The sequence below is a fragment of the Apteryx rowi genome, unplaced genomic scaffold (assembly GCF_003343035.1).
Source record: "Apteryx rowi isolate R43461 unplaced genomic scaffold, aptRow1 scaffold_741, whole genome shotgun sequence".
Lineage (NCBI taxonomy): Eukaryota > Metazoa > Chordata > Aves > Apterygiformes > Apterygidae > Apteryx > Apteryx rowi.
The window spans coordinates 358,874-384,842 of NW_020451029.1; the positions used below are offsets into that span (position 1 = coordinate 358,874).

Sequence of the window (25,969 nt, forward strand, 5' to 3'; positions counted from 1 at the left end):
GTTGTTAACTTTATACTATAAACTATATGGAAACGTGTTATTAAACATGGCTATTGCTCCTGCTTGGGCTAATGTTTTATTCATTATTGCCTTTGTAACGAAAGCTCTTCTGATGTTTTTGTTTTATATGTTTTGTTTTTCTTTGAGGCTCAAAATGCACAGCAGCTCCACGAGAGGATCCAGTCTTCTAGCATGGATGCGAAGTTAGAAGCACTGAAAGACTTAGCCAACTACTCACGGGATGTTACGTTTGCCCAAGAATTTATAAACCTAGATGGTATTTCTCTACTAACGCAAATGGTTGAAAGTGGCACAGAGTAAGTACTCTGCTTAAACTGTGACATCTGTGTCGCATTCTGTGTGCTCGTGCTCTCTCTCTGTCTCTCTTTCAGCCTGAAGTACGTCTATATATTACTTCTAACTTTACGTAAAAGGAAATACCTGAAGTTCTGGGCTGCTAGGACAGGATCTCCATGATCATAGAGAAAATAATGTATTTTTAATTTTCCCTGACTGTGGGCTGGTGGGAGTTGGGGGTGAGGGATGTGAGAGCAAAGTAGGAAGTTACAAGTACCCTCTGTGCCATGAAGTTTTGGGGAAGGTTATGGTCCTAGTTTCTTCTCTTCCCATCAGAATTTAGATAAATCATTATTTCAAGGCTGATGTCTAAGTGGTGACATCTGATAACTGTGCTTTAAATTCACTATTACTCAGTACAGTGTATGTAACTGTGTGTGTAGCAGCAAAACCCAGTGCTTACTTTATTTTCACTTTTATTTTAATTCTGACTGGGGATTTTCAAATGACAGTGGCTTTTGGAAATTAAGTGAGAGCTGACCTCTGGAAACACCTTAATTCTCTACCCCAAAATCTTAGCATTTTCACCATTCTGACTACTTTTTTCCATGGACTTAATGTGGAAGTTATTGCAAAAAATGTATCATCAACTGGATTGTTGCACTATTAACTTATGTTTTAATAGTTACTATTTCAAGTAGGCTTTTGATTTCAAGTAAGAGTTGCTCTTAGTGCTTTGCAGTCAGTGTCAATCTCTAGTACACCTGAAGAAGTCAACAATTTCTTACCTGAGAGAAAGCAAATACTTGGAAGGGAGCTTTCTCATTCTTTGGAGGATGTTCGAACTTGTGGACTAGATTTCAAAAGTCAGTTGCTGCAGTCACTGCAAATCCCCTCTCAGATGTGCTTGCATTCACTCCAAGAAAGATCCAAGAAAGTAAACTGGGGATAAAGCAAAAGTAATAAGCAGGCTTTTAAATGGAACAAAACTTGTTTGTGGTGGTCCTGCACAAGATGTGCTGTGGATTTTCCTCAAAGATAGAATAGTCTTTAGAATGAAAGAGTCCTTAGACTGGAAAATGCTGAAAGCTCACTTCTTGTTGATCATTACCTGTTACATGGTTAACAGTTTGCTGGGCTTTGAATCCCCATTGCCTAACACCAGCTGAATACTGGAGTTCCAGTAGCTCATGGTGTCATCCTCAGTGTTTTGGTGTTGAGATCTTTATTTTTTTGAACTTGTGTGGTCTGTGGCATATATTACCTGCCAGTTCAGTTTAAATAGTTCTAGTAATCAGGTTTGTTGACTTGGCGTACGTATATTGATATAGTACGTGGTGTTTAAGGGACTAAATTAAACTAGAACTGAAGATAGGCTTAAGATAATTTAAAAGTATGCACACAGTGACATCTGCGAGTTTATACTGAACTAATTTAAAACCGTGCTGAATGGGCATGCTCAGATGTGCCTCTAAAGATCAGAACATGAGCAGTTTGAGAGTCACTGCCCCTTAGTTGTTTTGTCATGCCCTGCAGTCCAAGATGTGGTGATGTAAACTGTGAATTTACAGTTAAGTTAGAAATGGCTTAACTCTGCCACTGCTGAAGGTATACTAAAGCACTTTATTTTGTACTGAAACAGAAAAGGAGCATTCACATTTTTTGCAAATGTTTCTTTTAGCTTGCAGCATGGCTAAAGCAAGTGCCCTCCTTGCCCTTCAAATATGTCTGTACTGCTGTTTCATAGCTGAGAGATGAGCCAAGCTGTGGCAGACTGATCTGTGTTAAAAACTTTATTTGGGAGGGGAGCTACTTAAGACAGCACTGTTGTTGAAAGAAATGCTCAGCAAATTATACTCTAGTAGTAGTAGTTCCTGGCTGAGGGTAGTAAGTTCTTAACACAGCAGGCTTGTAGGCTGGGCATATAACCAGTGTTGGTTTTTTTTGGCTTGCCTTTGGAAGGTTTGGAAGGTTTTGAGATTTTTCTTTTTAACTGGTGTAATGTATTACCAAAGATAGACTGATCTACAGATCTAATCTGTTTATCAGTATTTCTGCCTGTGGGGAGAAAATCTGTCTAGTTTAGGCAAAACGGCAAAGATTCCAACTGAGTGTTTCCAGCATTTCACATGCCAATGAACACTCAGCGCACACTGCAGTTTTTTCATGTATAGCAACACAGAGCTTCTGAAGTTTGAGTGTCATAATTTCTCCCCGCTTCCCCCCAAGTTTGGCTTTGTGAGGGCAGTTGTAAAACAAGGCCACCTGCACTACACTGTACATTCCCTTCTACCTTTATGCTGTGCAGCAGTGAAAAGCTGATAAGCACATACATAACAGAACTGAAGATATAATGAAAGGAGTGAATCCTAATGCACCCAGACTCAGCAGCCTAAGCCTACCATGGTGCTGCTGCTGTCCTTTCTGGTTTTACTTCTAGCTGTAGATGATCATGTCTTCCCACTGTAGGGTTTGCCACTCCTTGGACTTCTGCTGCTTCAGCGCACTAAACCAAGAGGCAAACTACCATAACAGAAGAAACAGTGYTTTGGGTTTTATTGTTTGATTATTGCACCAAAACAGCTTTCCCAAATGGTCAGTGAGCAGCCAAGGTGCATGGGGGGATGAAGAAGAGAAGTATATGGAGGAAAGAGTGGGACCAGGATGATGAGCAGTTTGAGTGCCCAAGGCTGTCAGGGAATAGCAGCCAGAGTCAGTTAAATGTCTTTTTAACATCTCCACTCCTGTTTTCTCCTGTGTTTTTTTTTTGTTTGTTTTGTTTTTTGTTTTTGTTTTTTTTTTTTGGACCGTCTGCGATACTGTTAAAAAGAGGTCCCACAAGATGCTGACTGAACAGGCAAAGCCAGCTAAAGGTATCCTTGCTGTTGTTCCCACCCTGGGCCTGCACCCTTGGCTAGGTGGGCTTGCTGGGCTGCGCATTGACTGCACTGACTGGATCACTGAAATGCTTCAAAGCAAAAAGAGCTCTTTTCCCTTCTCTTCCCCAGAGTCCCTGCCACTTTCTTTTCCCTAAGGGTATTTTTTAACTCTAATCAGGTCAGTGTCCATAGGTCGACCCACCCACCCTGACAGTTGTTTTAGCATAACAAGGGGAGGCAGTGCTAGAGCAGGAATGAGCAGCCAGAAGTTTCAGGGAAGGGCATAAACTTTGGCTCAGTTGTAGAAGACAATGTATTTTGTAAGTACGCCTTCAAGGTGTATCTTCACTCTGGAGTTATCTTATCTGCCCTTGAGTTACAGTCCCTGAGTCAGCCTTGCTTGAATGTGAGGGTATGGTTCAGCCACACAAAGTCCTAAGGCCTGATGCTACTGAGAGATTTTGACTTCTGCCCTCTTCTCCCATCCCTTGTGTGTTAACCCTTGCTTTCCAGCCCAGTCCAGCTCCCTCCTTGAATTGGTTCTGGTGTCAGGAGGCTTCACAGAGCCCATCCAGTTTAACTTGACTGAAAAATGTCCACTTCTATTTTACAGAGTTAGTCTTCTGCTGATTTTGGAAGGAGCTCTCCTCTTTGCAGGAGCAAGAGAGGAAGTGTGAATGAGTAACTGTGGGGAAGGAGCTTTTTTGTGGCAACAGACCACTACACTGGCTTGAATGTGTCATTAAGCCACAACCTGAGAGCAGTCACGTTGTGAGATGAGCATGAGAGTGGCTGTGTCCACACCAGTGTGYAACCTGGAGCCTGACACTAGGTCTTGGGAGTCAGAAGGGCTGGGACACCCTCCACGAGACTGCTGCCGCTCTGCGGGAAGCCCCTCTGAGTCCTTCCCCAGCTGCCTGCGAGTGACTGCAAGGATGTCCATGCACCGGAGAGCCCAGGCTGAGCAGGGCCTCTCTCCACAGCCCGGTGCGGCTGTGCTAGAAACGGATGAATTTTGTTAATTCAGGCTTTATTCTATATTTTCCCCACAGGGCTGGGTAGTGCTCATTAAAAGTACCATCATGTTCAGTGTAAGGTTGCTTTGAGTTTTTTTTTGCATATGGAACTCATGTTAGGGGCAGCTCTTAATTACACACTCAAATTATAATTTAAGTTTTAGTGGGCAGCTTCTGGAAAGCAAGACTCCAGCTTTTATATTCCTTTCACCAAGGAAGCTGTATTTATAACTGGCTTTGTTTATTGCTTTACTTATTCATTATTTCAGTGAAGCCGGTGATTGTAAAGGTGCAGTGACCAGAGCAAAAGAATGTGAAGTCCTGGGTTTCTGGTTACCTCTGCATCATTTTGTTGGTGATTAAAAGAAGTAGTAATATAGAAAGCTGACAGGAGCTAGCAGTGTTTTTTATTTGACTTTCTGCATGTAGTATTCCTGAATGTTGCAGAAAATTAGAATGCATTAGAAAATAGCATTTTCCATTTTCTTAGTGTTGAAAGCCTAGCTTGAAAAATAACAAATTGAGAGAGTTCTTTGATTTCCTGTATGTTTTCAAAAGCAGTTTTAATATTATGTGTAGTTACTGTAGTTTGGGCCAGATTTCCTTGAGTGCCTGCTGGTTAGGGCAGAGGACTTGTAGGCATGGTGTGTGCTCCGACGAAGCTGTGGGGATTGGCAATAGTCTGATTGCAGTGTGCGCAGGGCCCTAATGGAGCTAAGAGTGCATCTTGTCAGCAGGAATGTATCTGTATTAGCGAAGAGATGCAACATAACTAGGGATTGTCCATGTCTATCTGAATCCTTGTTGATTGAGATAGCTCAACTTTTTTTTTTCTTCAGGCTCACTCTTGCTTCCAGAGTGTGCAGTGAGTCTCTTATTAAACAAGAAGATATGAGTTGTTTTTATGTTTATTTCTATGATTCAGGTGAACTATAAATTATAGTGCAGACTGCAAGAGGAGTTAGGTCATGAAGAACAGGTAAATGCTGATTCCTTTTTATAATTATGCAGGATGTCGAACTGTTGCATCCGTATCCCCAAAGGGGTATGTTTGCACATCCTCAGAGTTATTTTCTTTCTTGGTAAGAGATTTCCATACCACTTCAAAAACAAATTTGGAATTTGAAGCCGAGTTCAAGCCGAGTTAGGGGAAGTGTAACCAGCCATTCTGGTTGAATTTACAGGCAACGTAGAAGGGAAGTGATGGGGTGTTTTTCTTCTGCTCCCCCACAGGGTGCAGTGCACTAAGAGGAGGCAGAAGGAAAGCAGTGCTAGAGGCTCCTGATTGCCATGACTGGTGAACATTGTATTCAGGGAACAGAACTGGAAGAAATAAACATGTTTCCTTGATACCCCATCTGGGATAATTTGGGTTGCTCATTCAGAGCTATATTCCATAGTCTAGTCCAGAATTAATATTTTAGAAAATTATAACAGTACAGCTAGTCTTTCTGGTTTAACCAGATTGATAAAATGTGGGGTTTTTTTTTCTTTCCCCTGATGTATCAGATTAGTCATGTGACTTGGACAGATTCTCAGCCTTTCTTAAAAAAAGAAAAATTGACAGTTCTTACAGTGTAAGAAAAGGAAAACTGAAGTCACAAGCCATAAGTATTGAAAGTTCAAAGAGTTAATAAAGGGAATACATATTTATTTTTATTGCTACCAGTAATAGTAATCTCATGACTGGGAGGAAAAGAAGGAAGGCTTATGCAGAATTTTTTTTTTATTATTTTTTGGCAGTATCAATGTTTCTGCCACTTGTCATTTGACTAGAATCACACAGTTTTTGCAGGAAAGCTGAGACTATGCTAAGCCTAACTGTCTTTCTAATAACCAGAATTGTTTCTGCTGCTGTTGTGAGCAGGGAGTTCTTTGGAGGCCTGTTTAATAGATATAGCTGTGCTGAGTATCTTTATTGAACACAGCAGTGTCACAACAGCAGGCTAGTAGGTGCTGTGGAGACATGGTTGCAGCTAGTCTGGTTTTAATTTTAAGGGGGATGTAATTGCTTAGTGCACAGATTAGAGAGAAAAAACTTGCTTCAAATTGTGGTGGTTTTTAAATTATGTCGTCTTCTGATTGGAAATAATAAATATAGCTAGATCAGATTCATATGAATTTATTTCTATATAAGTGTGTTTGTGAATTTTTTGACGTGTCAACAGGAGCCTTCCATTGAATGCATGCAGTTGTGGAGTTGGCTGCTTTACAGCTGGAAGTCTCTGAGACAGCAATTGTGCATGCATTAAGGACAAATTGTATTGTTCAGTGAAATTCTAGCTTTTGGCTTGCCTTACAGAGATAAAGTTGTATAGCAGCCCAGTGGAAAACAGAAGAAAGATAAGTTTGGAGTTCTTCCGACTTTAACGAGCTTTTTGGGTTGGTTGCTCACATACCTGCTAACAATTTTTTCCGTCCAGTTTGAGTACTTCAGTATTGCTGTCAAAAGACTTAAGCAGCCCTTGTTCAYAGCCACTTGTTCTTGTCCTGCTTCATCTCAAGAGTTGTTCTAATACTGTTCATGGGAAACTGAGTTGGAAAGCTGATCTATATTATTATAAATGACAATAAAGTTACTTTAATGGGGTTAATACCCCATTAAAATAACCATTGTTGTCATTTATAATAACCCAGTTCAGTTTCGTGATCGAGCTCAGTGTGTTGCCCCAGGAAATAATTGTACAGGCACAACTGACTGGGTAAAAGGAAAATGAGTTTTCATAAGATGGACAGTGCTAATCTAGTAGGTCTTTGCTATGGCATATAGTTGTCCTTCTCAACCCTTCCCGGCTGCTGGCTGCACAGCCCCTGCTCCCTCTCTTGGCCAGCTCCAGTGTTCATTTGACTTGCAGTAAGCCAATGCAGTTTGCTAATCGGGTAGAAAATGAGCCAGTCAGCAGAGAAAATGGGGGGGGAGGGAGAAAAATTTTGGCAGCAGTGGGCTGTTAGACGGGCTCAGCCGTTCCTGTCAATCTTTACCTGAAACCACAAATTACTTAATCTGACACTACTGCCAGAATGAATTTTCGTCCAACAGAGACTTTGTATGACCTTCATTTCTTAGTGCTTCTGTAACGTCGGGAGCAAGTGTCTATTGYCTTCATGAGCCGAAGGAGGAGGCAGCAAAAATCCAAAATACCTATATAGAATTAGGTAATCCCCTTAATACCAGTGTGGAGRTGGTAATGACTGGAGAATGAAAAAGGACTTGCGGCACCATCTTTCATTGGAATTCCTATAAAGCAAGAAAGTTTTTCTTTGATTGCTGTTTTGGGTTTGTTTGCCTCATCAGTCTTCAGACTTGGATCTCCCACCCCACTCCCCCATCCCCACTTTCTTGCGTATCTTTGACTGCTGTCATATACATAGTACACACTGTATATTTTAGGTAAAGCCCAATCTGAAGAATGAGCCATCAAAGATCACATCTTTGGAGGAAAGATGGGAAGAGTTGTTCCCTCCTGAATTCCCCCCATCTTTAAATGCCTGTACTCTAGGATTGTTTTTCTTTCTTTGCCTGTACTTAAAAATATTAGCATTTAAGTGACCCCTGCTAACTGCTGATATCAACACCTTGTTGACCTGAGCAGGGAGGGGGCGACATTTGACAGTTATACCATTTTTGTTTGTTTGTTTGGCAACTGCTTCTGTAAAACAGGATAAAAAGAGAAATTCCTATAATGAGTTTATATTGCCAAATACTCTTCAGAGTAGCAAGTGTTTGACAAAAAAAACTTTTTGAACTCTAGACAAAAGCGTAGTATTTGAGGAAACCACAAAAATAAGGAGAAAAGCTTAAAATCTCCACTTCTGCAACTTTCTAGTATGCTTTTGTCTCCTGGGCTGTGGGATATTGTGGTGTTTGTGAGGAGTGGGAGTGCTGATGCACTAGTTAAGTCATTTTGCAGATTTCATCAAAATAATTTAGTTCAAACCCCGGCCAGAGTGTTCTCCAGACTTCATTTCTATGTGATGGCTACACCTGATACACGGAAGTACATTTCTGGAGTCTGTTTTTGTCTTAAGTGCTGATGCTTCCAGGAAGCCATGTTTCAGGATATCAAAAGGGACCAGGATGGTCAAAAGGGACCAAACCAAATAGTGAAATGATTAGTAGAAATGTTGCTAAAATACACTTGGATAATTTTCTTGATTTCTTAACACTGCCTGTTATCCAGAATGTGGAGATACCTTAGCCAAATGCAGATTTAATGTGGCTAGCAGTTTGTATGTCCATCATCTAGTCAGTTTTACTGTTACTTATAGGAGGAAGTTTTTGTGAGTATTTTCCACTTTTGCTAATAATGGTCTTCTCCAGGGCCATAATGCATGAAAACCTTTTATCCTTAGTGGTACTTTTATCCTGCGCCGCATGTATTTAAACAGTGCGGATTCAAAAACATTGGTTGCAGTGAGTGATGGGACTGCCTTGGCTCTTGGCATTGCTAACTCTAGTAGGTCTGTACTGACTTCCAAAATGAGACAAAATTTTTATAAGTTCAGTGCAGACAAGCCATTATTGTGCACTGCATATCACCCTGGCTGTGTTTGAGATTTAGGACACTTTTGGTCCTTGAGTAGCCGTTTTAGCATATGTACAGAAGAGAGTTGATCCAGTAGGATCCTTGCTAAGCTGTTCTCTGCTGACAGCTGCTCTTGACGTAATTTGCAATACACTTTGAGCAAATATTAAGCTTGTATGGCTTGAGGAAGTCCAAAAGGAACTGCTGCTTCTTGGGATTCAGCCAGATATATATCACAAAGTTCCTTTGAGGCTAAACAGGGAACATATTGTGGTAACAAAATGTCTAAACCAGTAACTTGTCATTATTGTTTATTTTACATTACGTTGATACTTGTTTTGAGATTCCTCCCTGTGTAGAAATTGCTGTCTATATTTTATGGCTTTCACCACTATATCTCGACCTTTCACAAACATGAGTTAATTTACCTTCATAACATTTGTGTTTTATAGCCATAGTTTTATTCTCATCCATGCATGTGCAATTGATGGATGGCTTGCTTCTTAGAAAAGATAAGTGTAGATATCTAGCTGATTAGGCAGTGTCRTTATCAGTAAGATTTTCAGCATTTTTGACCATATCTGTGGTGACTCACCCAAGAAGCGTTTTACAGAACTGTCTGGTTGCTACCACAGAATCAGCTCTCTAGAAGGAACAACAGTTGTATATATAGAAAGAGGAAAATTGGTGGAGGTGGTAGACTGTGCTTGTTACTTTCCAGGCTGACACGCTGGAAGAGTTTGCTTAACAGCTCTTTGAGTGTGTCGACTTAACAGCGTGGTCTGTGGATGAATCTGAACAGGAATTTCTGCTAATACCCGGTACTTCTGTAGTAGGTTTTAGGTTTGATAATGGGATGAAAGTAGCATGTACTCCGCTAGGTAACAGCCTCCTGCTGTTCAGTGGTAAAAGTGCATCTGTACTTACCCTGTACAACCTTACTGCAGCATTTGATGTCATTGGTCACTGCTCTTATCACACTTACCAAAAGCAACAGAGATTAATAGAAATTCTCTGCTCTAATACAACGGTTATCCTTCCTCTCAAGTCAAAGTTGCTGTCTGTCTTTTGCTTCATCCACAAAGTCCTAGAGATTTCAATTATTTATCCATATTATACAGTATAAAAGAAAATGCAGATTTTGGAAATTTTCTGACCTTGAGTTAAGTAATTTCCAGTTAACTCAAGAGCCCTCTAAATGCTAGGGAAGTTACTGCCTAAATGCTTTGTTCTAGAATTCAGATATTTGCTCTTTAATTCCTGGGTTCAGCCATGGGAAAAATACACCTGTTTATAGCCTGTTGTGAGAAATCTCTGGCAAAACTGAGCCTGCCTTTTGAAGTACCACTAGTATGCAAACACCACTCTGTCGTTTTTCTTTGATGTTAGATAGACACAGCACCAGTTTCCAGTTTACTTGCCGCTTAGCCAAAACCAGTACATGGATCAAAAGCAGCTGTTTTAAAAGCTGGGCTCAGAAGGATGCTATGAAGTTTTGCTGGCATGTTTTGCAAAAGGTTGTTGCTTCGATCCATGCACATTTGTTGGGAGATGACAAAACCCATTTGCTGTTGTATTTCTTATTACAATTTAGCAGCAAGGAGCACTCTTTTGGCAGAAGCACTGGAGGGACAAGTTGGGAACTCCTACTGTGGGAAATGCTTTGAACTTTTTGGCTTCTAAAAGCCATGTTGAGGGTAATTATCTCCCCTTCTCAAGGCTGTCTGATGCATTGCGATCCTCTTGGTTTCCTTGTTACTGCTGGATATCTAAATAGCTGTGGTAGCAAAAAACAAAGCTGCAAAATCCAACGAAAGTCTTATCATATTTCTAATTGCAGCTAGGCTGAAGTCCATCCTGTGCTAGGATAGACCTGTCCCATCATTATTTTCAGGCATGAATATTTCAGCTCACAGCTAGCAATGAATGATTTCAAATCACTGTCCCTGTGATGTGTTTTTTGCTTCGTCTCCCCCATGGATACAGAGGCCAGGCCAGAACCTGCCCTCCCTGAGGCTGGTCCTTCCTGCTAAAGAGCTCTCCCTCTGCCCTGACTGACAGCGGTGACCTTCCATGAGGGAGGCTTTCCACTGGAAAGAAGGAATTATCAAGCTGTAGGAAGAGGTGTGACGTGGGATGTAATTTGCAGAGGATGTGAAGCTGAGAGCCATTCCCTCAGTAGATAAGAATGGCCAGGGATTTTACCAGTTTCAAAACAGATCTAAACATATCCCTACTGAAAGCCCTGCAAAAATGCYAATCTTTTTGATGGAGCGGGAATCTCAAGGGGGTGTTCGCTTTGCATTCCTCCCTCTGCAACACCTCTCAGTGGTTGAAATAGCAGACCATATGGAAAAGAAAATACATACTCTYATACGTTACATCTGTAAATCATGTATGTTGGGCTTGGGAGAAGATGCACTTTAATTTGAAATGAGATAGGGTAAAAACAGTGTCATGCAGTCTGTGTAGAAAGTACAACATTACTTTTGCAGAAACAGCATGGAAATTGCAAGGTAGAAGGAGTTCTTGCTGTACCAAACAAAAAATAATCTAACCATTGACATTTGGGAGTTCTGAGGTTAGGATTGGATCAGCTGTTGGAGAGGCTGGAGGCCTGGAGCTGTTGTGGGCTGAACAGCACGGCAGCAAATGCAAAGGCGAGAATTTGGGGAGGGGGGGAGAGGGAGGAAAAAGGGACCTCCCTGTTTTCCTTTGAGGCAGTAGTTTGCCCAGTGTGGAGGTGCAGCCAGAGAAACCTGTGAAATGCACAGATTTAGGGGACACAAAAGGGGTTAAGTAGGATAGTCAGTTTTTTTCCCCTAAGTTTAAGTGAAGTTTTTAAAAAGTTGCTTTATTTATCTTGGATGCCATTGTCATCGTTCACAATCTCTTCAGCTTGCTTAGTAGCATAATCAGCAGTTCTGGAGCTGGTTATTAGTGGGAGGATGATTGCAAATAATGATCAATGGACTGCAGCTTTCAAATGCTCTTATTTCCCCCTGCCCCCCTTAATATTTGGCTTCCTGTTTCCTAAATATAGTAATATGATGCTGTAGCTTCTGGTTTACTGATGACCATGCACAGTACTGCATATCTTGGGGAAAAGAGGAAAAGTCTAAATAAAAAAAAAAAAAAGCCCCGTGGCTGTGGTACATTAAACCTCTTTCCACAACTAGGAACCAAGTGTATTGGAAATTACTAAAATTGCAACAACATCACACTGAAGGTTAGGTATACAGCTTGGCCTCTTAAAGTCTGAATCAATAAGTACCTTTTTTACAGCTGTTCATTATCTTTCTCAAGTGGGTTGATTCAGCCCCTTGGGTCTAGGCATGTCCATAGGTGTGCGAATTTAAGAGCAACAGATCTAGTGGGTGAGTTCACACATTTTGTTGGAAGAAGACTGTGCTGCAGTACAGTTACATGTCATGGAGCTGGTGYGAGATGACTTTGAGTTGTTGAGTAAATGCAACACTGTGGTTAAAAAGCCAGGGTGAAATTCTTTAGCTCCCTTTGAAGTCAATGGAAAACTTGTCACTGTCCTCCAAAGGTCAGGATTTCAGTCTGTGCTGGTCACAGCTACACAACAACTTTCAGCTATGCTGACAACTCTGACGTCAGTATTAGTGATGGAGGCTGGAACTAAAGAAAAGACTGTCAGACAACTGACTGCATGTCATAGCAACGGGGCAGAAAACACTTAATGTGTAAACCTTTATTTTTTTAATTTATTTTACCAAAGGCTACTTTTATGCAAATACTTACTAACTTAGGTGCCTGGGCATTCTTAATGATTAAGAAAAAAAAAGGTTTTAGAGAAGTCTGTATTTGTTTGTTTTTCTTCTGTTAACTGTCTTTCCTCTGCTGCTTTTTTCCTGATAGAAATTAAAACAAGAATTTAAAACAACAAATAATTGAGATTAATTTCAAATGTGTTTTCTTTTGTCAGATACTGAACTGTTTCCCTTCAGAGAAAATTGTTAGTAGCTTACTGCCTTTTATTGTGTGTCTGTAGTTGAATTTTATGAATCAAGCATGGTGTGGGGTGTGTGTGTATGTATATATATGTGTGTGTGCGTGCATATATGCATAAGTAAATAGTGAGTACAGATGTTTTAAAGTGTATCTCCTTACGTGGAAGTTTTTAAATTTTGCAGACGATATCAGAAATTGCAGAAGATAATGAAGCCCTGGTAAGAACCTGATTGGATCATCACCTTGTACGCTTCCTCCTTTTTTTGCATGACTGAGTTCAGGCCCTTGTGCTAATCTTTTTGTATAAATACATTTGTGCATATTCATTCAGCCARTCTTCAACCTCTGTTTCCTGCTCTTTGATACCTGTTAAAAATTTCTAATGGAGCCTTTTTTGCTTTGCTTGTGGAATGCGTGCTTCATTTCTGTAGCTGCGGCAGGGCCTTCTAATATTTCCGAAGTAAGGCTTTTTACCAATTTGAGCAAGCAAATCATTTCCCTGCCTTCCCCACCTTCCCCACCTTCCCCTCTCCTTAAATCCCTCTTGGCTTACATGATTGACTGTGGGCAATTTTAATTGTTGATGTTAGTGGGATAACAGTAAGAGTCATCATGCCAATTTGTATTCTTACTATTTGCTGGTCCCAAGTAATGCTGATCGTTTTTGATAACTTCATAAAGGAAAACTGTGAAGTATAAGGCCTTGTGGCAGAAAGTTTTGAAGCATGCTTGTTGCCCTGATGGTTTTGAATGGGACTCTTCTGTGTGCTTGAAGTTAAGCACACGCTTCACAGGCTTTGCTAAATTGGGACCTCAAGAGGTATTCTAATCTCTTGATTGGCTTGCAAATTTGAGATGTCAAGTATAGCTGAAAACCAAAGGAGCAAAAGAATAATTAATCAATTAACCATGCATCTGTCACTCTGAGAGCTTGGCGTGGTTTAGCGTGCAGGAAGTGCAGCTCCCCATCCGAACGTGTGCTAAATCATGCTTTCACAAAGTTGCTGTAAACAAAGTTCTGAAACACGTATCATTAAATCATTGCCTAATAAATAAAATAAAACAGTAAGAATAAATTTGGCAGGAAGCTTAAATCCTTCCTCTCCATTCCCTTTCTTCAACCTAATACAAATTGACTTGCTTCTTAATAGAAAAGTTTAGATTCTGAGGAAGATGTTTAAAATGTCATGAGGCTTTCAGAATCCTTGGCAGCATCACCCCTGCCAAGACAAGATCTCTCCTGTGCATTTAGATGTTCGTTCTCTCCCCCCCAGCTCCTCTGATGTGAAAGTGTGTGCTGCTGCATTTGTATGCAGTATGTGGAAGAGTAGTCACACTCCCTCTGGTATACTCCGCTCTGTTTCCTAATCCTTTTCTCCCTTAGGCTTCTTTAAATTATGTGATTGTCCTCCAAACAGTTTCTCAAGAGGTCTAAGGAACTGACTTATAGTTACATTGCACCCTGGCTTTGGGAGCTGATAATACTGATCTGGATTAATTTTTTGCACAGTAGCCSTGCTTACTCATGGAAGCAAGACCTTACCCACTTTAAGAGGATTCTTATAGATAGATGTAGATACAACATATCTGTGGATGCAGTAGAACAGAAAATGTACGTGACCAAAGTTTATTCTAATATTGGATGTTAAATCCCACCAGTATAAGCTTCAATTTGCAGGAGAGCGCACACTTAGTATTATGATTTCCATCAGTAGCATATGAAACGGTACAATTACAGCAACACAGATTCTCGAGTTTGGTGCTTGTGCTAGGAGAGATGGTAGAGTCATTTGTCTGGGCATGAAACCAATAGTACTAGAACCTGTTCTGTTCATTCATTTTGAAGGTGAAGTAGGTACGTTAATGCTGTATGACTGTAGTTACCTAACATCCTAACTATTTTTTTGTAAGTTATGTTTCACCAGTATATTAATAGGAGACGGTCCAATGAAACAGAAACTATAAAAATAAATAAATAAAATTAATAAAATAAATTTACAATTTCATATAACAAATGAAACAAAATTAAAGTTTTTAAAAAGTGAGATAGCAAATCTCTGACCTGTGCAGCCTCTGCTTCCTCTGTTCATGACTAGTTAGAGAAACCAAATGCTGATTTAAAAAAAAAAAAAAAGTCACTTTAGATTTACAGAATGGAATATTATTTCATAATGTGCTAGTATTTCATTTTATCTCTGGTAGCTTGCACATGCTAGCCTGGAGAAGCTGACTTAATTAAAACCTGACTTTCACTGAGAGGGCTTGTCTAATAGCTTTTGCAGCTGAAGGAATTTTTTTTCTAAAATGTGAGTTTCTTTTTCCTTATGTCTTTTCAGTTTCATTGGTTCCCATTTTATTTTCAGAACACATTGGCTAACACTTGGATTCAAAAAAATAAATGAAAAATATTTCCCTGTGGAACAGCTATATCAACTGACCTTTGCATTGCAGTACTGAATTGTAGTCAAACTACACTGATTCGAGAGTGTGTTTGGGGTTTTTCCTGTGTAGGTGGTTATTCCTAGTATTTTAAAGGTTTGTCTGTTCAGGAAAATTGCCATGAAGTGAGCAAAAATATGAATTTAAAGGATGGGAGAATAAGAGAAAAAATAATTCCGATTACATCTTCGTGAGGAACCAGTGCATAATAACTCCTCTGGGCTACTTCCCTTGTAGACAAATGCTTAACATACCTCAAAGTGGATTAAGTATACTCCATAATGAGAGTCTCTACACCTTGATTTATTCAAGAATAGTTACTGTACTGTTTCAAATTCACAGCCTGTTTTAACTGGAATTAATTTTCAAGCATAGAGAAGCCCTAATACAGGGGTACAGAGCTATTTCGGGTCCTTGGAATGCCGGTGGTTTAAGCTCAGTCATGCTGATCTCTTGTAATGGACACAGTGAAACTGGACCACAAAGGAATATTTCAGCGGTGCTTGGCAGGATGCAAAAAATCATCTGCATCAGTTGCAGTGTAGCAGTTAAATGCATTTTCTGTAATCATCCAGAAAAATAGGGGCAGCTACCCTGCAGATTGTTCAGTCGTTTTCAGCTGTGCAGAATAAGTACTGAGCAAGTTTGAATTGCTCCTTATTTGATTTGATAGTGCCTTACCCTCACCCTTAGGAAGGTTACAGGAACAAGCAAGGCAGTTCAGAAGCAACAAAGAAGTCATAGCAATAAAAGAGGTACTGAACACTGTTTGCACTTGCAAAGCATCCTGCCGCATCATCCACCTTCCTCTTAGGCATAGTTAGGTTCTTACCCCCATGGCTCTTCCAGAGCTCTCGTCCTCTGAGATATATTCTGCTCTCCTGTTCACATTTATTCATGGCCGTTTATCCTTGGGCCAGCTCTGTTTCTAACTTAGAAAGTTGTTCTTACTCTTTGATGTTAAGCTAAATGATGTCAGGCCCTTTCAGCTACCTAGTATTACGCTGTGAGCAGGGTTGCTGAATGATGAAGGGCTTGAAGTTAACTGCTTCCTTAACTCCTGCACTTAGTTGTGGGCTGCAGCTCTGTTGTTGCCTCCTCCCCAGTTAGAGTTATTTCTTTGCTGCCTTCCCTCTGCACAATTAGAGATCAGTAGCTTTGGTTCTGTTTTGCCTCTGTGAAATCGTCTGTGTGAGGATGTATTTCCTTTGGCGTCTAGTCCTAACAACCTGGTAGCTGTATTGTGGCCATGAGAGACGAGCAACAGTTAATTTCCAGTTTCTCTCTCCCCAACTTTATCATGTATAACATAAAACAATATAAGCCCACCAAGCTTTGAAAAGCTTGTATTGCTGCTTTTGTGACCTAGTGGCAGCTAAGCCTGACTAATTTGCTTGATTTAAAGAATCATTTGAACAGCTCAGTCTCTTTCCATCATGTCATTATACCTCAGCAGCAATACAGTGTTCATTTCAGTATGCGTGTAAACATGGTTTGAAATTTTTTTCAAAAATATCTAGGGGATTTGGGTGCTCAAGTCCCATTAATTTTAATTTATTTTGATTAGAAGACCAAATTGCTTTAGGCATCTTTCAAAATATCAGTCATGGTTCTATACATACATCTGGAGGATTAAATAGCATACATGATAAAAAGAAGTTTTCTACATGTAGAAATGATACTATGAAGGCAGATGAGAGACAGGTATGGAGTTCAAGGTCACATGCACATTCATTTTTATTTTTAGGGAAATAAAAACTAATATCAAAATATGTGGGGGGAGGTTTCTTCCTAGTTTCCTAAGGTAAGATGCAGTAAATTCTGAGGAACGTTTAGCTAACAGGCTTTGACTTGATCTTTCCATAAAATTTGAAGATAAAATGGATGTTAAACACAGCTGACTTGCTCTTCAGTCCTGAGGGTTTCAGGTGCTCAGAGTCTTGGATCAGAACATGGACGTTCACACTGGGACAGCCGATGAGGTTTCAGTCCACAGCTTTTCACTTCGCATGAGGCAGGTCCTGAGGCTTTTGCTGTAAGTTGCTGTGGTCTGGGAGGTGCTTCATGATCAGCTTGGCCGTCCCCACGACAGTGGTTAGAGGAGGGAGCCGCACAGCAGAGAGCAGTGATTTCATCAGCTATCCAGGTGAGGATGTCCCCACTTATGAGCCAGAGCCCTGAGCAGCRTTCAGGAGGCCTTTGGGACTAGCTTGCTTGATACTGTAAATCATTAAAATGTCAGTGTTAGTGAGATATGAAACTGCAATTACACAGTGCATCTTTTTGATCATTTTTTCTCTCTTGCTGTGATGACACACATTAAAAAGCACCTTCATCAGGAATTACCGTCAAGTCATTTTGCGAGAGCTGCAAGAGTTTGATATTTACAGAGCTGTTGTGCTCCATGCTGTGGATTAATCTGAAAAGATTCTGTGCAGCAGGACACCCATCATCTTTCAGACTTTTCATATGACTAAAATACTTGTTCACTGAGGTTTTGAGTCAAATAGCACTTACCACTTATTTTCCAAGATTATTACTTTTAYGAACAAGCTTTGATTCCCCTGAAATTTCTTGTATCTAGTCTGTCTGCCACTTTTAACGGTATGTGTGTGTCTGTGCATGTGTGCATTAAAATGAAATGCTTGGAAGTACAATTCTGTTGCTACCTATTGCCATGTGTTTAAAAAAAAAAAAATCACCCCTCCCTCCCACAAATACATTAATCCTTATCTTGCTAGTTACCCTGGAGATAGCTTTCATCTCTAGCTGTGCTATTACTAATGCTTATCCTTTAAGCCTGGCTTTTGACTTTTGCAATGCCCCTTAATATACATGTGTGAGAGCGTGTGTGTGTATRTATATATAAATATTAAATATACATATGTTTGTGTATTTATGCATATATGTTGTTACACAATATATAGAGTTGAAGTATTTCTGCTTGATTAGTCCCCGCATAGCACCTCTTTGCTCTAATTACTTGAAAGAGTGCAGGAGTGACACCTGCTGGGGCAGCCTGATAATTTTGAGCTGAGAATTACTTTCACCTTCTGGAATCCCAAACAGTTGTACCATTGTTACAGGTACTAAAAACAGGTTTATACATTAATACAAGCCCTATTAACCCAGTCTCCCCTACGAAGGTGTGGAGGAGGCTGGGTTAATGGACTGGATTAATCAGTAGTTTTGCTGAGAAGAGCAAATGAGGCTGTTGAATGTAAAGGAGTTAAACTAAACTGAATTAAGGCCACTTCTGCTCTGAAGGAAAATATCCACATGCAGGTGTCGTATAGTCTAAATAATGCCTCTAATCTATACTCATTGTTAACTGGGATTAGCTTTCATTTACAGTTAGTTTATAGAAGAGAATTTATGTAGTAAATACAGGTTAATTGGGTGAATTTTAAAACAATGTATAAAATATCTCCCACAGATTATTTTATCTCTTATCTCAATATCTAACTTGTTTCCCCCAGATTAAGTTAATGCTGAGACATCTTTATCTCCTTGAACCATCTTGTTGTAGATTTTTTTTTCTTTTTATTTGGATCTGATCTGGTCTAACTTCATAAAACGACAGAATTCCATATATTCATGGAGTATTCTTGCATGAAGAAACATGAGAATTTTGTACAAGTTTTTAGAGAAAAGAACTTTTCTCAGGGATGTTCTTTCTTTGGTTCTTTCTTTCGTAAATCACCATGGCATTTGAAAGAAATGGCTTGAGGAGAATAAGAGGAGTGGAGCTGATACATTGCATGCAGAGTGTCATTGTCTTCGTGTTATGAAATCCTGGGTTATTTGGAATGCCCATGATGACTTTTAAAGATCTAATTCAATTGCTAAAAGATTTGTAGTATTAAACAAACAAAAAACAAAACAAAACTTCCAGATCGCGTATTTGTTGAACAATATATTCCTTGTAGAACTACAGTGGAATTTTTTTAAGATCTTGTGTTTTTCTTGTTTGCTCTTTGGTATAGTCTTTTTGTTTTGTCATAAATAACCAAAGATACTGGAGACACCCTTACTTACTGTGGGCGAGATCCATGTGCACCACTGTGTCCCATCCCCCCCCCGCCAAGGGAAAAAAATATCAAGAATGGCAAGTTTCATTTTAGTGGAGGGCTTCTATGGAGTCTCGATGAAGATGAGCCGTCTTAAAGGAAAGGGCCCCTATGGGTTTTTTTTGATGATGAGATGCATCCTTAATGGTAGATTAAATCAAATCCAGTAAACAATGACTATTGGAATAGCTACTCAGAAACTAATTTTCTGCCTCTCTCCTCTGTACCACGGTAAATGCCTCTCATTTGAGTGGACTTTCATTTATTTGTGTTGGGCTGATGCAGGATTGTAGGGGCTCAAATCACCCAAAAAGGTTTACTAGTCACAATTATCTTAACTATAGTTATAGTGTTAGACTCAGTTTTTCAACATACTGATCATTATAGTTCCAATCTGGCAGAGCTTTGTAAGTTTAGCTTTAATTATGTAAACTGTTGCATTAAAATCAGTGGGACTATTCATGCTGTTTAGATTGATTGCACGCTTATGCTTGTTAATGGCTTAGTGGCAGAGTACCTTGCAGGCGTTTTGGCATGCCCTTAAAGGTAATATGCTGCTTCATTTAGGGCTCTGTGCACTGCTGCTTCTATTGAGCAGTTACCTCATTGAATGGCTCCATTGAAATCATTATGGTTGCTGACTGTTCAGTACCATGACTATATATAGAAATTAAGCTAACTTTTGAAAACAGATTTAACATTAAAAATTCCTGTGCAGCCAGTTTAGACCATATTATTTATGTTGAATTTAAACCTGTTTTGATTACAGTTGACCTAATATGGAGATGCACTGAATCTCAACTTTACAGTTAACCATGCAGTGTAGCGACCTGCAAACCCAAAGCAATTTGAGCTGCTGTCTTGGCTGAACTGCTGGGACTTTGTTTGTAGACTGCTTGTCACGGTTGCCTACAGATAACCTGGATATATATCTCCTTTTGTTTAAAAGAAATTTAAGTTGAAGCATTAAGTATTGGAAAATTGATGATCAATCTAAAATCTCTCTCTTCTGGTCCATTCTTAAAATATATTTCCTTCCTCATAAGAGAAGGAACAAACAATCCACTAACTTTCTACTAATCTGCTCAATACAGAGGTACCAAAACAAGATGATGTTTAAATAGGAGCATTTCCATAAGTTGCTAAGAAAAAGCTCATTTATTTTCTTCTGTCAGTTCTAAAAATCTGAATTAAATGGAGCAGTTGAATTTGGAGTGTCTGATTAAGCATTGCATGAGGTGTTCTCCTGGGGATTAGTTCTCTTACAAAATTGCTTTCTTTCAGATGACTTAATGTCCATGCTAAATTATTTTGGAGACCGTTTGTTGCATGGCTCTGTTGCTCTGCTGCTACCTTTTAGTCCGTATTTGGCTTCATTGTCCTGCTTTTCTATAAGCTTCCTGCTGCTTTATTCCCTGAGTGGTTGCCCTGCTGCATTGCTGGTAACTTGTCACGACTCCTGTCTCTTGCAGCTTTGGAGATATGTTGTCCTTTACACTGACTGCATTTGTTGAGCTGATGGATCATGGGATTGTATCGTGGGATACATTCTCTGTGGCATTCATTAAAAAGGTAAATTTGTAATCAACGCTATGTGTTTTATATTGGTTTGCTTATACATTGCTAAATTTTGAGGTGTCTTTTCTTTTCCAGGTACATTATTTTATTCAGGTCATTCTTTGGTCAGAAAAGGTACACGGAAATGAGTTTAAAGGGCTATTTCAAATTATGAATATTTTTAATTGTGGGATCTGGCCCAACTTCTACTGTAATCAGTGGGAGTGAAATGAGATCAACCCTGTATTAGGCTTATTACCCAAGAAATTGCTTGCTAGATCACTATGTGATCTCCTTGTGCAGATACCATGCAGTTAAAGCAAAAATGAGTATTTTGATTTAATGTAAACTCAGATAAGTAATACCATGTTTCTTGAAACAAAAACAGTACTGAAATGTTTCCTCTGGGTGTACGGGAGGAAGAGGCATGAGTTAGTTTACAAATTGAAATGATTAATCTGAAATCTACTGAGTTTTACTAAGTTGAACTCTGGCCCCCTGAATTCTTGCAGTTAAGGTCTGTGGTTTCAAAACAGGTTTTTCCATCATTTGCAACATTTTTTTTCTTTTCTCACATGTAGGGAAATACACAAACGCAAAAGCTTATTGCACAGAAGTACTCTTTAAATGCAGAAGTATAACAGACTCAAGAATAAAGTTTTTGTTGTTACTTCTTTAACCCTCTTCATTTATTGTCATCTTAAACAGTAACAGCTTGAAATCAAACAGGAGGGTTTTATTTTACTAAAAGTCTCATTACAAAGAGTTCTTAAACCAGATTAAAGTCAGATTTTATCTTGTTAAAGTGCATTTGTATAAGCTCTAAAGATTTAGAGTTACTTTTGTAAAATGATAGGAGGAGCAATAATAGGACTAGTATATCCTGTGGAAAAATATTTCCTCTTTTTAACAAAATGTGTCAGAGCGAGACTTTTAATGTAAATTTGGTTAGAAAATTGCTACTATCAAATGAAAGAACAAATCTACTTTTGTCAGAAGTGGAAAAAAAAAACTATGAAAAGAGGATTAGATTTAAAATTTCAATTTTGGTCATTAAACATGTTATTTGCAAGCAAAATTAATACAATTTGTAAACAAGTTACATGAGGAGCAGTCCTGGATCAGATGACAGGATCAGCTAGTGCCGTATCCTGTTTCCAGCAGTGGCCAGTAGCAGAGATTTAGGAAAAGCACGTAATAAACTATGTGCCAAATGATCTCTTTCAAGTTCCAGCACTTGTTGTTGAAGGATTTTCTGACTTAAACAGAAGTCAAGAGCCACCAGTGGACACATCTTCTGTGAACTCACCTGGTTTCTCTCTGAGCTGGTTCATGTTTTTGGCCTCCGCAGCCTCCTTTGGCAATGACTTCTTCCTGGTACATTACCTGAGGTTTTTGTCATGAAAGTGCCAATGTCCTGCTTTTAAGGCTGGTGGGTAGATAATGAATTATTACATATTTTTATCTTTTCATGGCAAAGAAAATAATTCACCTGTTTTTTAACTGACTTCATGAGATACAAGGTCAAGCACAGAACACCTTATTTGCTAGGAGAGCCTATTAACAAGTTTATTAAGATATTTGCAAAATTAGTTGAAGTCAGTCTACTTTGGTGACTCAGTTATCTTTGTCCAACCCTGTCAGCATCCATTGCCTGTGTGTTTGAAAGCAACTACAGAAGCGTGTGTTATGTGCACCCCTGATATTGACACATCTTTATTGTTTTCTGTCTCCGGCATTTCCATATGTTCTCCTGGACAGTGACCTAATTAAAACAAAACAAAAAAAACAAAACAAAAACAAAACTCATGAAGTATCTGAGTAAGTTATCTTGGAAAGCTTAAAATTTAAAGAAAGTAAGTAGTGGACCAGAAACGGATCAAGAGGAAGAATAGGAAAGAGTGTTAGAGCAGAAAAGAAACAGAATGAGAAAGCATGATAAAAATACAGGAAAAAGGCACAGGCACGTGCCCAATGCCAAACATTTGGGAAGGTGGAATAGCAGCACCTTCACTGGGGCTCTGTGCAGGCGAGGGGCGAACCTAATGGAAAGTCATGAAGGACCTTTGGACTGTGTATCTCTGGTACGAATCTGTGGCTTTTCTCTCTCTTGCTACTCTCCTGGCTTTTGACAGGCCTTTTTGAGGTTGCTGATGGGCTAGTTCAAGTGATTGACAGGCTGGATAAGGGAGCTGAAAAGTGTCCTGCTAGTTGAAGGGGAGCTCCACGGTCCTGCTAGAAGTGCTTCTGCCCTAGAAGTTTTCTTTCATGTTAAATGGCAGCCAAACTGGAATGGGGAGGAGTTAGAATGATTTTTTTTTTTTTTTTTTTTTTTTATATGAAACTTGAAGCTTGGAAAATCTGATAAGTGAGTTTCATTTCCCTGGAAATTTTTTGTTTTTTTTTTTTATTGTATTGAACTAAAAATTTTCTGATTAAAAAGGTAGAGACTGGAGGAGGCCTTGAGGGACCCTCTGCCTGCTCCTAATGACCAGCCAGGTGGAGTTCGTTATAGGCCTTCTTCAGTCCCTTGGGTGCATAAAGATTGCCATTCCAACTTCTGCAAATAAGCAGTGTCACCTTCAAGTAGAGCTTTGTTTATTATCTTAAGGGAAAGTATCATCATTTGAAAAACTTTCCTATGATGTGCAAGTTTCTACCAAGACCTTTTTCTTCTGACAGCGAAGTTTATTTAGGCTGAGCTTTCACAGATGCCTAAAGGATTTGGATGGCCAGTTTTTGGAAAATGTCACGGTAATCAAGGTTCAAAATAGAATACACAGTTTTGGTACTCTCATCCTTAGTTTTTGCAGGAGGAGAAATAAAATAAAGGCTTGTAACATGGGTTGAGACATTTAAGAGTATCTCTTAGGATTATTTATATAATTACTGTTTTGTAACTGTGTGATGCAGACTCTTAGCCTTGATGAATTGTTTACTCTGCCTTCTAAAATTTGCTGTACAGGAAAAGGGGGTGGCAGTAGGGAAAATCTCTCTCAAAGCTGTCACTTGTTTTTTGTAGTGAGCTGCAACTCTAGTTCCTTGCTTGAAAATAAGACTCACCTGAAAAGTTTACTGTGCAATAGGACTTCACAGAGAGCAACAGTGCATCGGATTTTTCTGTACCTTTACAAAATGTAACATGACATCAAAATGTTCCAGGCCAATGACTAATGAATATGACATGGTTCAAAAAATCAAATCTGTTTCTTTCACTGTTTTTCAAAATTTTTTTCACTTCTGAAATTTTTTCCTGCACTTTGGGTGATGCCTAAACAGGAAGAGAGCTTAGAAGATCTGGTTTAGTTTTCTACATGTTTCCTGTGTGTCCTTGCTCTACACAGGTCCTGTTTCAACACAGCACTGAGGCCAGACCTGTAAAGGCATTCCCGCTCTTAATTTCCCTTAAAATTGATGGCAAGTCTAGCACCCAGCTACTTCTTTTGTATGTGGCCATACATGTCCCAGTGCAGATGCTTAAAGTTACAAGTGTTTTGCTGAGCAAATGGTTTATCCTTAATGAGACAAGCAGTGTGCCAGGTTTTCATGAAAAGGTGCAAGCATTGAAGTTTTCTGAGGGGGTAGTGGTTTTATTTCTGTGAGTTTGCATCATTTTTTATCATCAAAATTTTTGATAAATGGGTGCAGGATTATTTTTGAGTCTTGAAAGCCCACTCTGTGCATGATACTCAGTAAGTAGAATTCCCCAGAGAACAGCAAATGGCACATCTGAGCTCCCGTTGGTTCTTGTCTATTTTTAAGAAGGATTTTTTTTTTCCATGTTCAGAACTTTAAGTGTGGTAATAGAATTTGTTTTTAATCCAATTTTACTCCCTCTGGAAATGCTGTGCCTTATTTACAGGGGTAAACAAGTCTGTTATTTCAGGTCAGACTCCATGCATCAGCAAGGTGGTTATGAATACAGTATACATTGCTTAGTGTGTAAGTTATCCACTAGGTGCTTTGCGTGTATATTGAATGTGGTATGCCATAGCTCTCTAAACATGCAAACCAGCTTCAGTTATACTTTCTGTTTATGATAAGCATTATGGTCCGGGATTGGATGAATAAATCTATCTAATGCGGCCTTTCCTAGATTGAGGCTTCAATGATCTGTATTGTTACACTAGTTTAGGCTCCTGATAGGAATATATTATATTCCAGTGAAGCATTTACATTGGCATTTGAAATTATGGAAAGGAGCTGCTGCACAAAGCATGATTCGTACATGTTGGTGCTTCAAAAGAGAATGGTGACAGTAGTCTGATTTGGGACACATTCTAGACATACTGCATTCCTGCTGCACAGCACATCCATACATGCCTGGTGACTGTGAGGCATCTGGAGTGCATTTGGCTTATTGCATGAGCAGTGCAGAGTTGCTCTGTGCATGCCTGCTGTCCATATTGTGGCACATCTGGCAGCCCTGGCTGCGGGGCATCAGAAAACATTTGCATTATCATTAAAAGAGGTAGGGTAACACAATGTTGCTGAGATGCAGCTTATCACTTTAAACAGCATAATGTGCGTGACATACTGATRTAAATGTTATTTGTGGTCAGGACTTGCAGGCAACAGAGTTCAAAGGTCCAGAGTGGAAAAGGCTAACTAAGTTGCTCCTTTCCTATTTTCCATTCATGCATGACTTATTCTTTATTCTTCTGTAAAGCCAGCATGTTATATTCAGCACATCATGTTCATATTGTGGAAATGCAAAGTGAGTAGCAGAACAAGCAGCAGCAGTGCAATAGATTAGAAGTCTTTCCCTCTTGCCTCATAGTCTCCAGCCAAAGTTATATAAAAGGTGTTTTGCTGCTTCAGCACTATTCAGAATGTCACAAGTGCAAAATAATGTCTCTGCTCACTTGCCAATAATTAACTGTGAATTTTTGCAGTCAGCTAGGCCGCTTTTCCAAGCATAGGGCATGGCTTTCTTCCTCCAAGAGGCAAAAAGTACCAGGGTCCAAGTAAGCTTCAAGAATCAGAAACAGTGTAATCACATCAGTGGCTTGCAGCGTGGCTACTTAGGAAAGGCACGGACTTGGAGTTSTTTAGAAAGGATGCATCAAATGGACTTGAGTCACTGTAGTTAGTTACTTGCCTGCAAAGAGAAAATACCAGTCACAGGATATTTCTTCTGCATATCTGTGGTCATAGTGTTACCAAAAGGCCCCAAACAAGAAAGAGTCTCAAAGCGGGGGGGGAAA

At 39.5% G+C, this 25,969-nt stretch overlaps 1 protein-coding gene across 1 annotated transcript in view; it reads left to right on the forward strand.

The window, feature by feature from the left end:
* The window catches only part of LOC112976552 (engulfment and cell motility protein 1), a gene marked incomplete at its 3' end in the record, with an annotated part of 75,285 nt that overhangs the window by 39,953 nt on the left and 9,363 nt on the right, over positions 1-25,969 (forward strand). The window contains exons 6-8 of the mRNA XM_026087931.1: positions 148-317; positions 12,879-12,914; positions 20,678-20,777. Of these exons, the coding sequence (XP_025943716.1) occupies positions 148-317; positions 12,879-12,914; positions 20,678-20,777 (306 nt within the window). The remainder of the gene's footprint in view (positions 1-147; positions 318-12,878; positions 12,915-20,677; positions 20,778-25,969) is intronic.